General features: G+C 38.7%; 1 protein-coding gene across 3 annotated transcripts in view; it reads right to left on the reverse strand.

Annotated features, from left to right (window-relative positions):
• Positions 1 to 2,583: 2,583 nt before the first annotated feature.
• The window catches only part of LOC140232981 (copine-8-like), a 38,576-nt gene continuing 25,939 nt past the window's right edge, over positions 2,584 to 15,220 (reverse strand). For all 3 annotated transcript variants that reach the window (XM_072313086.1, XM_072313088.1, XM_072313087.1), the window contains exons 13-18: positions 14,771 to 14,952; positions 12,922 to 13,049; positions 11,146 to 11,248; positions 10,595 to 10,652; positions 9,673 to 9,746; positions 2,584 to 3,051 (exon numbers count right to left, since the gene is read on the reverse strand). In XM_072313086.1, the coding sequence (XP_072169187.1) occupies positions 2,824 to 3,051; positions 9,673 to 9,746; positions 10,595 to 10,652; positions 11,146 to 11,248; positions 12,922 to 13,049; positions 14,771 to 14,952 (773 nt within the window). In that variant the 3' untranslated portion in view covers positions 2,584 to 2,823. The remainder of the gene's footprint in view (positions 3,052 to 9,672; positions 9,747 to 10,594; positions 10,653 to 11,145; positions 11,249 to 12,921; positions 13,050 to 14,770; positions 14,953 to 15,220) is intronic.

Genomic DNA, 15,220 nt, shown 5'->3' on the forward strand with positions numbered 1-15,220 from the left:
TGCGTTGTTTATCGTAACTTACGAGGTATGTTACGCTGTTGGTGCCCAGCGGGAATGCGATGATTTCATGAATCATTTCTGCTGTAATCCTATACAATGTATGATCGTTGCGTCCGAAGGGATTAAAAAAAAATTCGTTCTTTATTTTCTTCCAAAAATCTTTTCGCGTTTTGTACACCCGTTCTTGAAAAATATGCGACAAGGTTGAATTTGGAATGTTGTGATCATTTTGCGCAAATCTGTACCTCATAGACCATTCTGAAAGAAAGAAATTCTTCATTGTGAAATGCAGTTTTAAATGATAATGAACAAACGCAGATCTATTCAAACTGTTAAATGCGTTTGTTTCTTTTTCTGAACACCAACTCAATTAAGTAGATGAACATGCGCTATTCAACTATTTTTACGCTACTGTCACTCGGCGGGATTGCGATGATTTCATTAATTATTTCAGTTTTAATCATACACACTCATATCTATGTAATCATTTGTTATTCAACTATTTTTACGCTACTGTCACTCGGCGGGATTGTGATGATTTCATTAATTATTTCGGTTTTAATCATACACACTCATATCTATATAATCATTTGTTACATGATAATGAACGATCCCAGATCTATTCAAACTGTTAAATGTGTTTGTTTCTTTTTCCAAACAAGGACTCAAGTAGATTAACATGCGCTGTTCAACTATCAGTACGTGACTATTTTTACGCTACTGTCACTCGGCGGGATTGCGATTTCGGCTTTAATCATACACACTCATATTTATATAATCATTTGTTACATGATAATGAACAAACGCAGATCTATTCAAACTGTTAAATGCGTTTGTTTCTTTTTCTGAACACCAACTCAATTAAGTAGATTAACATGCGATATTCAACTATTTTTACGCTACTGTCGCCTGGCGGGATCGCTATGATTTCATTAATTATTTCGGCTTTAATCATTATACATTTATAATAGTTACTTGCCAGCAAAACAACTGGAAGTCGGAACTAAAAATGGAAAGGGTATAATGATGAGTTGCACACGCATTTCAATATTATTGTCCATTTTGGCCACGAGTGTCGCTACATGAAAAGTCTTTGAAGGCGTTATATTTTTTTTTTTCTCTCGTTGCGCTGTGGTCTGACCTATCACGCACGCGTATCTCGCGAAAAACAAAATCGAATGATTTTATTCAATAACTTAGTAGGAACATCGGAAGGTGTTTCTGTGTCTTATCGCGTGGTTAAGAAGAAAACATGAACTACTCTGCAAAACGGGAAAGAGACATGGACAGCGTGAATTCGGTTTTCAATGTTCCGTTTGTCGCGTGTTTGAAAGCGGCAAGTCAGGAAATGGAACCTCGCAAAAAAGAAAATGGAATGATTATGATTATGTGGTTTAACATGGAAAGAACGGTAGGCCCTACTCGGTTATTCGTCCCTGATAATGGATGGTCAAGAAGGATAACGGTGGGACTGAAACATGTTTGTTTCCGAGTCTTCATGCTTCAGATAGTACATGTAGATATTGAGACGGGACGGGCACTTGTGCAGTGCGTTACTGCGTTCTACACATACGTAAAACGGAGATCGTAAAAGTGAAATCGCTTTTCAATGTATCGTTCGTGGCGTGATTGAAAGCGGCAGGTCAAGAAATGGAACCTCGTTATATCCGACCAAATTACTTATGTTTTTCTTTATCATGATGCATCGAAAATGTCCTCGTTATAACCGGAATCTCGTTATAACTGGTTCGTTCTGCCATAGGTTTCCACGCAAAGGAAAACGGGACCGACGCGATCACCTCGTTATAAGCGGTTCCTCGTTATAACCGAACTTGTTATAACGGGGTTTCACTGTACTCTTTACAAATTTGCAAAACTTTTCTCAATAATAATGATAATGATTATAATAATTATAATAGATATCATTTATACAGTGCTTAATATAGGTATTTCTAAGCACATTAATAATGAAGTGAAAACGTTGAATTAAGATACAGAAACAAACATGATGGTATGTATATGAGATGTACGCAGAGAATGAAAAAAAAATTGTAATGGCTTGACTAAGTGAACTACATTTGTATGAGCACTGATTTAAAATTGCCTACATGTTGAGTGTTTTGAATAGACTGCTTATGCTCAGCAATGTCATTTGATTTTGTCACTCATCACACTTATATAGTTCAAGCAGCTGAAATGGTTTTGGAAGGAACAAAGAGAAGAAGAAAGAGTGAAGTGGCAGGTTTGCCTCGTACGCATGATTTTGCTCAACTTCGTCCGTTTCTGTCATTTTTCAGACCACAAGGTAGCCACTACTTTTCAACCATTCAGTCTTCACTGGCTGATACATGTGAAACAAGATATTTCAATAACTGAGCATTTGAACACGGTTAGAAATACAAATCTACGCAGACCTACTTTCTAGTTCACACACACACAAATACTATGCATCTCTTCAACAGCGACTTTCAACTTTCATCATCAGAAAAAATGTAGCTTCAGATATTTTTCCACGCTAGATTTAAAGCGGTCATGGTTTCTTTGCAAAATCTAACACCATCTACTCAATCTAATGAAATATAGAGAGATAGATATTTGACATTCATACATTGACAGAGAGAGAGAGAAGGTAAGTAATCAAAGTGTTCAATGCATCAGATATCGAAAGACACACACAATGCTTGAAAGCAAACATGTCTCCAATGTTAGGCATCACAAGAGTGGAGCGGAAACAGACACAGACCTCTCACATGTCTACGTGCCAACGGGTATCTTGGCTTTCTTTGCATCACCCAGGCTGAGGGCGGAGCTGCGTGGGTACCATCAGATGGGGGTGCTGTAGCCCGGCTGCGGGGGCGCCGAGGCCACCGACATGGCCGACATGGTGGAAATGGTGGAGGTGATGGATGCCCGCCTGGGTCTCGGGTGGATCTTGGCAGACTTCATGTAGGACACCAGCTGGTCTGGGATCTCGGCTAGGACCTCTTTGGCCAACCGCGCCTGACTCACCACAACGTTGTCAGAGTTCTCAAAGTCCCGGAATGGAACAAACTGGGGAGATGTACAGAGATGAATAGAAAGAGAGAAATATATGACTTTGGCATATTTTACACTTCCAAGAAATCCACCCCAAAACTGTATTAATTTTGTAAGAAAGAGTGGGAAAAAATCCCTGCAGAACAGTGCAAGAATGATCGAAATAGGATAAGAAATATTTAGGAAACTACAACATTCTGATATTTCACAATTTTCCGGAAGACACTTCTTGACCAGTCGTTATGAATATTCAAATCAGCAAGTTGACAATGTCATGCTCTCACAATTTTGTTATTCATTTGGTATAGAGAAGTGACAAAAATCTCATATTTCAGCTATATAAATATAAAACTTGCCTTAAAACCACCCCCAAAAAAGAAGAAATGTTAACTCTGATACATCTTTGAATTGAAACATGTTTTTACTTGTATTAGCTAAAATAAAAATTTTTCTAATTCATATATAACATACATGAAAAATTGTGACGGTATGACATCATCACCTCGCTCATTTGAACATTCATAAGGACTGGTCCAGAAATTTTTCCAAAAAAGTGTGAAATGTCAAAATGTTATACCTTCCTTATTTATTATCCATTTTTTTTTCCATTTTTGTATAGATATTTCAATCAATATTTTTTTTTTTCTTTTGAGGTTTAATTTTTTTTTTTTGGGTGGATTTCTTCTCTAAAAGAAACATCTGGGCCATGCAAAGGGAGTAGATGGTGCGGCATGCAAACAGGAGAGGAACAAGACAGAGCAGGGGAGTGCACAAAGAAAGATGACAAGTGTGTACATAAAGTACTACAAAAACTATCAAAGACTAGCAATCAGAGCATGACAAATGACACTGGAATAACTCATAAGAAATCAAAATCATTTCTTCATATCCACACTAATCAGCACTTTGAAAAATAACATCGCAAAGGCAATCTTGCAACTGATTTTGTACAGCACTCCTAGTAACTGCCTACATACTTATACATGGAAAACATATCAAAACAACTTCAGGCAGATTCCTTTCGACATCAAAATGTGGACCACAGCAATTTTCTCTCCAAAGTATTAAACTTAGTTCCACTTACTTCCACTCAAAATATTTTGTGCATGCACTTGATTATTAAATACAAGTACGACAATCTTTTTGCCAGTCTACCAATAAGTATACTTGGTAGATGGTTCATATCATACATGACTGAACCTATCATGGTAAACAGCATCAGCCATATTATTACTCATATACTCATATTAGCACTACTGCTAGTGCTAATACTAGTGGTAGCAGTTGGACTACCACCACCACTACTACAAATGAAGAGCTTGCAACCAAAAGGCGCTAAATCCATTCCGGCTACTTTCGAGTAAATTGATGTTTTTTAATTACACATATTACAGCTTGTTTATTCATTAGCTCTATGCTCCTAGTGGAAGAGCCATCACAGTAGGTAATAAAAATGCACATTAAAAAAATCCTGCCCACACCATTTATTTTTTATGAATTTTTATATTTCAGATTTTTTCGGATTTAGCGCCTTTTGGAAGAAATCATGGATTTAGCGCCTTTTGGAAGAAATACTTTTGAGTTGTTCAATAACATTGGTATTAGGGAATGTCATTAATGTACAAGCCAGGTAAATACTAGAGAACTGCATAAATTTACATCACAGTAGCCACACATACCCACACGCACACACACCCACACACACACACACCCACCCAAACACACACCCACATACACATACACACACAAATGCACCAAAACACACACACATCAAAATGTGAAATCTTTCCCAGCATGCTGCTTTTAATTTTACTCATAATAGCAGCATACTGTACACCTATTCATTATACATTCCACACATGCACAATACAACTGCAGCAGCAACAACAACAAATAAAATACTTTGATCTCCTAATAACACTTTGCACTGAATATCATGAAGTCTATACAGAAGGTGCAGTGACTCAAGGAAAGTGAGGACTTGCAGAGATTGTGAAATCATGTTGACTGATAGTATTTACTTCAGGTGAAAATAAAATACAGGTTGTCATGCAGAAATCTGACTGCAACAGACATGAAAACAAATCACTATGATAAGCCCTCACATTGTATGCTTTACCTATAAATACTATAGAAAGCATCGCAAGGCTTTGCTGGAGGCTTTTTGATTTGGACTAACCAAACATCTGTTTAAAAAAAATGTCAATTTGCTAAAACTGTAGTACTTATTAAGAAGGCAACAGATGCACATGAAAGCACATCTGTGGACAAAACTCTTTGTTTATACGTAAGTCAACAGCAATAAGGCCTACATCTAGGAATCTGTACTGTGAATCACATTGTCTTTTTTTTTTTGTCTTCTTACCATGTTCATTTCTGAAAAGTAAAAATTGAGTCATTTACAGCCAAAACAGGAGGTTTACCGCATGAAATGCATACCATCAAGTCCATGGCAGAATATCTCAACTAGTTAAAGTGCCTGCCCTAGGAATCATAATGTCTTGCCATAAGCTCAAGTCAGAGTTCCGTTCATCATTGGTGGCCACTGTTGCTTCATCCTCATTGCCAGAGATGTCCACTGTATTCAATATCAAGGAAGTCATTCAAAGCACTGGCCACTTGGTTAGTACCTCGCCGAATTCCTGTCCACCGCCTAAATGCAAGCAATATCACCTTGATGTTGTTTTCCAGGGATGTTTTCTCCTCCTCTCAGCTTAAGTTTAATGATGTCAAAAACACACAGCCACTCGAAGTACGTTGCACCTACCGGCGTACTCAAGAAAGCTTGATTCAGCATTCAATGAGATTAAGACCACTGTGATGGTTCCGTTGTCTGGTTCAGTACGCATGAGCTCAGAAATGAACGATAAGCTCTGTGATTTCTCGCAATCCTCTGATTCACGAAATCTTGGCCTTTCATGTACTGCTATGAATGCATCCTGTCACCCTCCTGGTATAAGGCATGGTAAATGTCATCGATGTGCGCTTCTTCTTCTTCTTGCGTATGAGGCAGCGGCAGCTAAATAACGTCCCTCACTTGTTGTAGCCAAGTTACAGTCTTAGGAGTAGGGTGTGTCAGGTCCATGTTGTCAGGAGGGCGGAGATCAGGGCACTCACTCAAGATGTGTTGAGCAGTCTGTTCTGGTGCATCACACTGGCAGGCTGCTGACGAGTGTAGCCCCCACCGATGCATGGCTGCGTTGAAACGCCCAACTCGGGTTCGAATCCGATTTAATGACACCCACTCCCTCCTTGGGAGGTTTGCTCCTGGGGGGACAGATGTATTGGGCGTGACAACGAGTTGGGCAGGTCATTGGGTGTCTTGCCAGCTCAGTGACACTTGCTGCTTGCAGATATGCTGTAGGTTGTATGACTTCCAAGGATGATTTGCCATTAACCTGAATTGGGAGAAGAATAAGAGAATTCAGTCAAAAGTAATTAATACCGTTGGCTTAGAATATCTGTCCATGAGTAGCAAACACAACCTCAAACTTCCAATTTTGATACATTTCTCAATAGCTTCTAGACAGCCATAGTGATTTGGAGCAACTCTTACTCTACTAAAAGACCAAAAAGAAAGGGACTAGTTTGATTTACAGATTTTTAACATAATTTTTTAATGTTTAATATAACCATAAAAAAAAACCACTAATGCAATCATATCAGGATTATAAGATCCATCAGTGAACATTAGACAGGCTCTAATTCTATCATTACCAGGGCAATGCACCCGTGCTGCATAGACCAACTCGAACAGTTAGAAAAGTAGGTAACCAGGTTATTACCATGGCAACACAGCATAAGCAGTACTGTATAGACTGACTTGAATAGTTACACGCTGTAGACCTACAGAAAACTTAACTGAGAAAATGAGTCAAGGTAACTTCATTTATTGATTACAGTTCCTTCAACAGATAATTAGTGACATACTTGTGAAATGGACCCCACCACTGTCTCTCTATCATCAGTACTAAATAATACGGCAGCTTACCTGTTACATCCCCACCATGTAGTGTTCAATATGGTGCTTTCTTGCACAATACAGGGCTAATACTGAGGAATGTGGCCCCACCAAACGACACTTTAATATGCATGATTGATACAGCAACAGGACCAGTTTCCACTGCATACAATGTATTGTAGCAATACACTTCATTTGGCATACTCGTGAAGTAGGCCCCACCACTGTGTGTCAGTACCAATACTACAGCGGCTCGCCTGTTTATACTCGTGAATTCAGCCCCACTGTGTGGCGTTCATCGGTACATAAGCACGGCGTTGGGGCTTTCTTCCATAGTATAATACTTGTGAATGCGGCCCCACCAAACGGTGTTTACGAGCAATTGATACAGAGGCGGGGCCAATTTCCACAGCATACTGCTCCCTTTCTCCCGTTTTTTTTTTTTTTTTCTTTGGTCTTCATGTTTTATTCTTGGAAAGACTCCCTAATGTCCCTCGACTAATTCAACAGCCAATTCAGCTATAAGTACAACCCTAACATAACCTTAAACCCTAACCCCAACCTAACCTTGCTTAATTGCTAAATGCACGAGTGCAAGCACACTGCTGTGGGGCCGATTTCACGATTTTGCCCTTCATTCTATCCTTGGAAAGACTTCCTCATGACCCTTGATTATTCTTACCATAGGTATACAACCCTACGCTAACGGCATACTTGTTAAATAGGCCCCACCACTGCATGTCAGTATTGGTTCACAGCGGCTCGCCTGTTTATACACACGCAGCCCTGTTGCTTAAGTCCACCCTATGTTAGTAACGTTAGTAGTAATTTACCTTGCTTGGCATTGCATCGCCGAAAAGTACCCTGTTTATACACACACAGCCCTGTTGCTGTAAGTCCACCCTATACGTTAGTAGTAGGCCTACTGGTAATTTACCTTGCTTGGCATTGCATCGCCGAAAAGTACCGGTAAATTTACCCTGTTTATACACACGCAGCCCTGTTGCTGTAAGTCCACCCTATAATATCTGGTAGAAGCTACTAGTAGGGGCCTATAGGCCTAGTAGTAAATTTACCTTGCTTGGTATTGCATCATGATCATCGAGCAGAACCCGTAGATCAAGAGGTTTAATTTACTAAAACTTATTGTACTAACATTTAATAGAGCTCTAACGTTAGAGCTCTACACTACAGCCTTGTACAGGTAAACATTTAGCTGGTAGCCAACACGTAAAATAAAATTTTACATAATTTACATTGTGATGCACGACGACGAGCCCTGTTTGTGGTGCCGGTGCATGGTGGGGCCCATTTCACGATTTTCCCCAGCAGATTATTGATCCCAGTGAATGATTAATTATAAAATTTGTAATAAAACCCAAATTTGACATTCTACGTTGCTCATAAATCAACTCAACATGTTCAAAGTAGGGTATGATGCCCATCTTGGTCCCAACACCAAGACGCACATATGGGACTGACTTAATCTGGGCGTCGTACAGATAAGTAAACTCACCTTTCACAGCTGTATTTCCACTGCTTAGCCTTGCATTTCTTCAACACTGCCTCATTTCTCCACTTTTCGTACCACTTTTTAGATCACCGGCAGTCTTGGGTCTTTCATCCATTATGAAACTGTCATGTACTTTCGACTGATAGCCATGGTTCTGTACAGCACTACAGACAACAGTGGTAGTGATCCATGACCGCGAAGAATTGCCATTGAACTATGTAGTGCAGTATCGCTGCATGTAATAGTACGTGTTGCATGTTCTCATTGGTCAGAGCACCCCTAGCTGGCGTGCTCTGACCAATCAGAGACCGGAATAGAGAAATTGGATATAGCGCCTTTTGGTTGAAAGCAAAAATGGATTTAGCGCCTTTTGGTTGAAAGCGTGAATTTCATGCTTGATTTTTTCATATTTCCTAAAACAATTTTGATTAAATTTTTAGTGCTTTATGTGCACATGACAAAGATCTGTTCGAATCATGCGAAAGATGGAGTTCGATAAAAATTGGATTTAGCGCCTTTTGGAAGCAAGCTCTTCAAATACTACCAGTACTACTACTACTAGTACTACTACTGTTACAAGATGTGATAGCGCCATCTACGACACACAGTTGTTAGCAGCACAGCCATGAGCTGAGAGAAGTTTGCCTGAGAATAAAGCCTCTGTTTAAAGAACTTGAAATTACAGAACTTGATTTATTATCATCTGTTGAGTAGCCTACAGAGTGAATGTGGGTGAAGAAGGTGAAAACTAACAACTACTACTACTACTACTACTACTACTACTACTACTACTACTACTACTACTACTACTACTACCACTACTAGTACTACAGTGCACTCCTATCACATAAGGAACACAGTTATAATGAAATTCTGCTTACAACAAAGTAAAAATTCAGACTGCAACATTATTAACTCTATTTTCTTTATTGTTTATTTGTTCGGTTCTAACAACGTTTTGATATAATGAAAGAAAACTACCCGTAACAAGGACTTTGTTATAATGGGAGTCCACTGTACTAATACATGTATTACTAGTACTGCTACTACAAAAATAGCATTAGTATTATATCACTGTCACAATTATCAAAATCTTTACAATCCTTGTGATTGCAAGAGGGGCTGTAGCAACCCTTGATAAGAGAGAGAAGCTCCCACTGACCTGGACGATGTCCCGAGCCGCCGTTCGTCCCTGATACGAGAGTCTGACCTCATCTCCGTCCAGTTCCTCCATGTCTGCCGATAGGAAAAGATGACCACAGTATTGGTACAACTGACCAATAGAATGCTCGCACCAGAGAATTCGTTTGGACTTGAGACAGTGAAGCCCCGTTAGAACAGAGCCTTTCAAATTAGAGTTATCGCGAAAACATCTGGCTAACATCTGGATAATCTTTTTTTTTTTTTTATCCTGCCTGCAAAAACAGTTCCCACAAAATGTTGCTTGGACGTTGTTGCCGTAACTTTTGCCAAATTCTACCCTAGCCAGCTAGGGTTATAACCGCGACATGATCCTGACATTACTGTGACATTACCCCAACAACCTTTCCATTAGAATGTAACCGTGCTAACATTCTTTGATACACTCCACACGCATGCGCAACATTGTAGACACAGAATGATTGACATGCCACACGCAGATCAAGTGCATGGATTGTAACCACTAATCTCTATGTAGTTGAGATCCGTGATTGTAACCATAATTTCTATGTGCACAATCTAGATCAATAGGCGGCGCTGACCAGTGGGTGGGGTAGTCGCATCAGTAGACACACCCCATTCGTGGAAACCTACTCGGAGAATGTTTTCAGTGTGTGTCTGTTAAAACAGTACCCCTCGCTCTCTCCTGCAGTTTTTATTGTCTACAGTCAAGGAATTTCTCCTGTTCCCAAAGTCCATTAGCTATTTATATCACCAATTCACAATACTGATCTAACAATATCAATTTATGTGAGGTATCAATGACTTAAAACAAAACAAAACAAAACAGATAAATGGAATACATAATGAATTAAGGATTTTACAATATAAATACAATTCTGCGCTGACAAAAGACTTAAATGAATCCAAGAGAAGCTACTCACTTGCAAAGTTCTCCTTGCCTACGCCCACAATGATGATGGACAGTGGTAGTACAGCAGCCTGAAACCAGTATGGAGGGGAAAATGTTAGTGTCAGAATCTTATCTACATGGTAGCCGAAGAGCTCAGTCCTTCAGCTCCAATTCTAAAAGCATCAAAGAGTTAATTCTTTCAAATCCTTACACAGAACCAAATTGCAATATGCTGTATTGCTCCATTTTCAACTCCATAATTTTCAATTTGAGAAAGCTTCCCCAGCTTTTCTATCTCTAACATCTACTCAAAGAGTATGAAGACAGATGATAAAAACATGCACATTGTGGCACTAAGGATAAAATTACATCTTGAGATATTATGTAACACCAGAAATCTTCATGCGCATTGCAGATTTGCAAAAGTAAAGTGCATACAAAATTTTTGTCAACACAATGCACTAAATGCCAGTCACAAATTCATGAAAGTTTTATGCCGCGAAAAAGGCCATTTGCAAAAGTTTATTTGCGAATGTTTAGGATTTTACAGGGGCAACTCTTTAAAAGTCTGGTTGTTCTTACATTGACGATAGCTTCCTTGGTCCGTGCCATGTCTGTGATAATGCCGTCAGTGATGATGAGGAGGACGAAGTACTCAGATCCATCACGTTTGGCCGATGCAAACCTGAGAGAAGAAGTGATTGGATCATGAAATGATTTCCTCACACCCTATGATGACATATGGCAGGACTTAACACTAACCATTTTGTATGGTGGTCTGTTTGGGCCACTAAAATCTTGATATCTGAAATTTTGGTGGCCCCCAAAAGTTATATAGTGGCCTGGAAAAAAAAAAGAAGCAAAAGTAGCAAGCCATTATGAATCATAGTTGCCTGATTGGGCCATTAAAATATGAATTTAGTGGCCTGACACCAATTCTTAGTGATTGCAGGCCACCAGACCGCTGTTAATGTCGAGTCCTGCAAATATGGAATGGGGGTGGGGGAGACATATCTCTAGATAGAAAGAGAGCATGAAAGACAAGATGATAGATGATGCCATGGTGGAAATGACAGAAGAGAAGAAGAGTATGAACAATTCAAAGACCATCATGTCACAATCAACTCAGGAAACATTTTGAAGCAATAAATGCTACTAAATGGGAGATTACTACGAAAGCTTTACATGGTATCCCATAAATGCTGATGGTATTCTGCAGGTGTACCATGAGGTGCTGGTCCTTAAAGGGACTTCGATGGATTGGCAGAGGATGGATGGGAAGATTCATGAGGAGTTAACATTGGCAGAACTATTTCTAAGTAGCACTAGTGGGAAGTGAATAAGAGTATGAGAACAAAAACACTGAAGAGAGTTGTGAAAGAGGTTTGTAATAGGTGTAACACTGTGGCATTGTAAGGGGTTACATGTTTACAGTATAAATGAGAGAAACCAAAGCTAAAATTGTGTGATGATATAAAACAAGGTAGGAAAAATGAAAGTTTGTACATCACCATGCAAAAAAGGAAGAAAATGGAAATGAGAGAAGATACAAGGATATTTTAATAAGAAGATCACAGCACAATACATTTCTGTTAATGGGAGAATGGCTTTAGAAAGAGGAAAGCTAATAAACCATTGTTTGATTACTGTAATGATTACAATGGCAGTATCATAATACATGATATATATCATCTTATACTACAATAGTGCATAATATATATATCATGGTATACAGGATTATATGAAATGGAATTATGACTGTCTTACAACTTATTCTTCACAGTCTATGTAAGTTAGTGTAGTGTACAAGCTATAATTTGATGTGTAGATTAAAAAATACAAATAATGAAAAAAATTGACTGAAAATGATAGAACATTCTATGGCAAAAGAAATTAATTGGTAATTATAAAATCTTTTGGGTTTTAATGACTTGTTGTTGTTACTTTGCTTGCACTAACACTTGTAGGAGTACATTACCAAATTTACTTCAATAAATACAGCAGAATTAGATATTCATAACTGTAAAAGTTCAAATGAAATAGTGAAATTGGTTGTAAAATAAGAAAGTTTTAGATTCCAGGTGGTACACGTGTTACAAGAACAGTGGGATAGGTCATGAACACATTTACTGCCACTTTGGATGAGGTGATGAAGTGACTTCACTCTTCCATACCAAATTCTGTTTCAGAGCCTCTAGTCTGATAACATTAAAACCTGAATTCAACTTCTGCAAATGTCTAAACACATCTTTCATGCCCCCCACTGATATAAAATTAAACTTGATGAAGTTTGAGAACAGCTACTTTGTGTCTTTTTTTTTTCTCTCCATTTTGCATGTGTATAACATCTTGCCTCACCTCGCTACATGGTTGATGATGGGAGCAAAGTTGGTGGGGCCGTAGAGTTGTACAGTGTGAAGTGCCCTCTGGTAGGCGTCCACGACGCCATCGATGCCGTTGCAGTATGGGTTATCGTTCCTTCCATTCTGCCAGGGACGGGCAAGAGATCACATTGTGTAATATAGTGATGATGATGATGATGATGATGGTGGTGGTGGTGGTGGTGGTGATTCACAACATTTGTATGGTGCCATATATTTGTTTTACAAAACATTCAAAGGTGCACACTCCTCCAAGAGAGGTGATAAGATGATTTAAGAGATACTATGAAATGCAAGTCTATATCTTATCATATCATTTCATTACCAGGTGCTGTTTAATATTTACTATTTGATACTATGTAAATAAACACTTTCAAAGTTACTTTCAAAACCATGCTATACAGTGAAAGCAATTATATGCAAATGTAGACTTGAAAGGTCAATGTTCTCTGCTTTTCTATGTGACATCAGTTGTTCTTTCTCACCTGTTCTCATTAATGGATACATCAGCACCACTATCTATCATTTTTTTATTATTATGTGCAGCTTTGTATCCATTGTTTACTTTATTTAACCTTTTCAAGCACTTGTTTCTAAATGAGAGGTGATATTAACCCTAACTTACCTGGGGGGGGGGGGGGCATAATGGCCCCCCCCCCTCGATGAATTCCGCGACCATTCCGGCGCACAAAATTTTTTAATGCGCCGTTCGCTGACTTTTTAATTTCAAGTCTCGCGCAACTTTTGAGACCAAATTTGTCGCGCCCGGGCATACCGTTCCAAAGCCACGCCCCTTCAAAAAACTTTCGTCAACCCCAAAATTGCTCAAAAACGTGATTTTGTGTACAAAGTCAATACAAATTGTGTTTTTTCAATTAATTCATATAAAGATTCATATTTTTAATTTTAATGGCCGAAATCAATTTATTTTAGTATAATTATGCTTCAAAAAATGTGTGTGACAAATTCTGCTGAAAAAACAACAAAAACAAAAGTTTGAAAAAACAAAGAAATACATAAAGAATTGATAAAACAATGAAAAACATAAAAAATTTTCATACTGAAATTTTTTTTACGCACAAATGTTCGGAATGTCACTAGGAATATTTACACCAAAAATCAGCATTCCCTAAGCTTTTATAAGCCAATTACAGACGAAAATGAGGTTGTTTTGCATATATTTGCATAATTAATTGATTTAAAATAGAAAATGCAAATTTTTTGAAAATTTAACTTAACAGTTTTGTAGATTACATGCAAAATTTTGCGGCGTTCACGCGATCAACGGCCGAGATCTGAAGGGGGGCCATAATGGCCCCCCCGAATTCAAGCTCGCTAAATAGCCCAGGTAAGGTAGGGTTAAGATTGAATTTTAATCTGAAATACAGATTTCATAACCACACTATTGATCGAAATTCTCATAACGAGCACCGAATATTTTATATGCTTTTACAAAATTTAATGGGCAATTTGTTTTGTTTGAACAAGTTTAATTAGATAAGGTCTTTTGTTTTGTTTTGCTTTGTTTTGTCCAACATTTATAGGTCATTTAAAAGCACAGAGCTATAAAAGGCAACAAAAAAAAAAATAATTGCCTGTATAAATGGAGAAGGTACATATGTATTCCCCTAGTGCAACACACTGACAGGAATGATTTTGTGAAGGAAGAAACTTGCCACAGTCTATATGCACACATCAAAACACACGGAAAAGTTCCATACATTCTTAGATAACCCCTTCAATGTTGTTTCTTTGGTAAAGCAACCCCCCCCCCCACACACACACACACGAAGAATAGAAAAATGGTTGCTGATCTCGGCCCTCACCAGGTAGAATTCATGAGAGACGACTCCAGTCGGGGGCAGCCTGGCACCAAAGCCAAAGGCAGGGAAAAGCTTGTCCGAGTCGTAGTCCTGTATGACCTGGCCCACTGCCCTGAGGGCCCGGAGGTAGTGGTTGGGCTGATAGGGGTTCATGTAGTGCAGCGAGGTGGGTTGGCGTGGGTCGCCTGTTTGGTGGTGAGGTAGGTAGAGAGCAGCACATCATCAATGTAATTATTACTACCACTACCTCAACAACAACTGCTACTACAGTAGGAAAGGGAAGTGGGTTTATGAAGGTCACCTGTTTGATGGGAGTGGCAGCCAGAATCAGTGCAACATACAAACATTGCTGATCCCTCTCCCAAGTCTACTACATTGTATCACCAAGACTATTCATGCTATCATTAACACCATATGAAGAAAATATATATATACAATGTATACTGATACTTA

This window comes from Diadema setosum, chromosome 9 (assembly GCF_964275005.1).
Source record: "Diadema setosum chromosome 9, eeDiaSeto1, whole genome shotgun sequence".
In the NCBI taxonomy this organism is placed as follows: domain Eukaryota; kingdom Metazoa; phylum Echinodermata; class Echinoidea; order Diadematoida; family Diadematidae; genus Diadema; species Diadema setosum.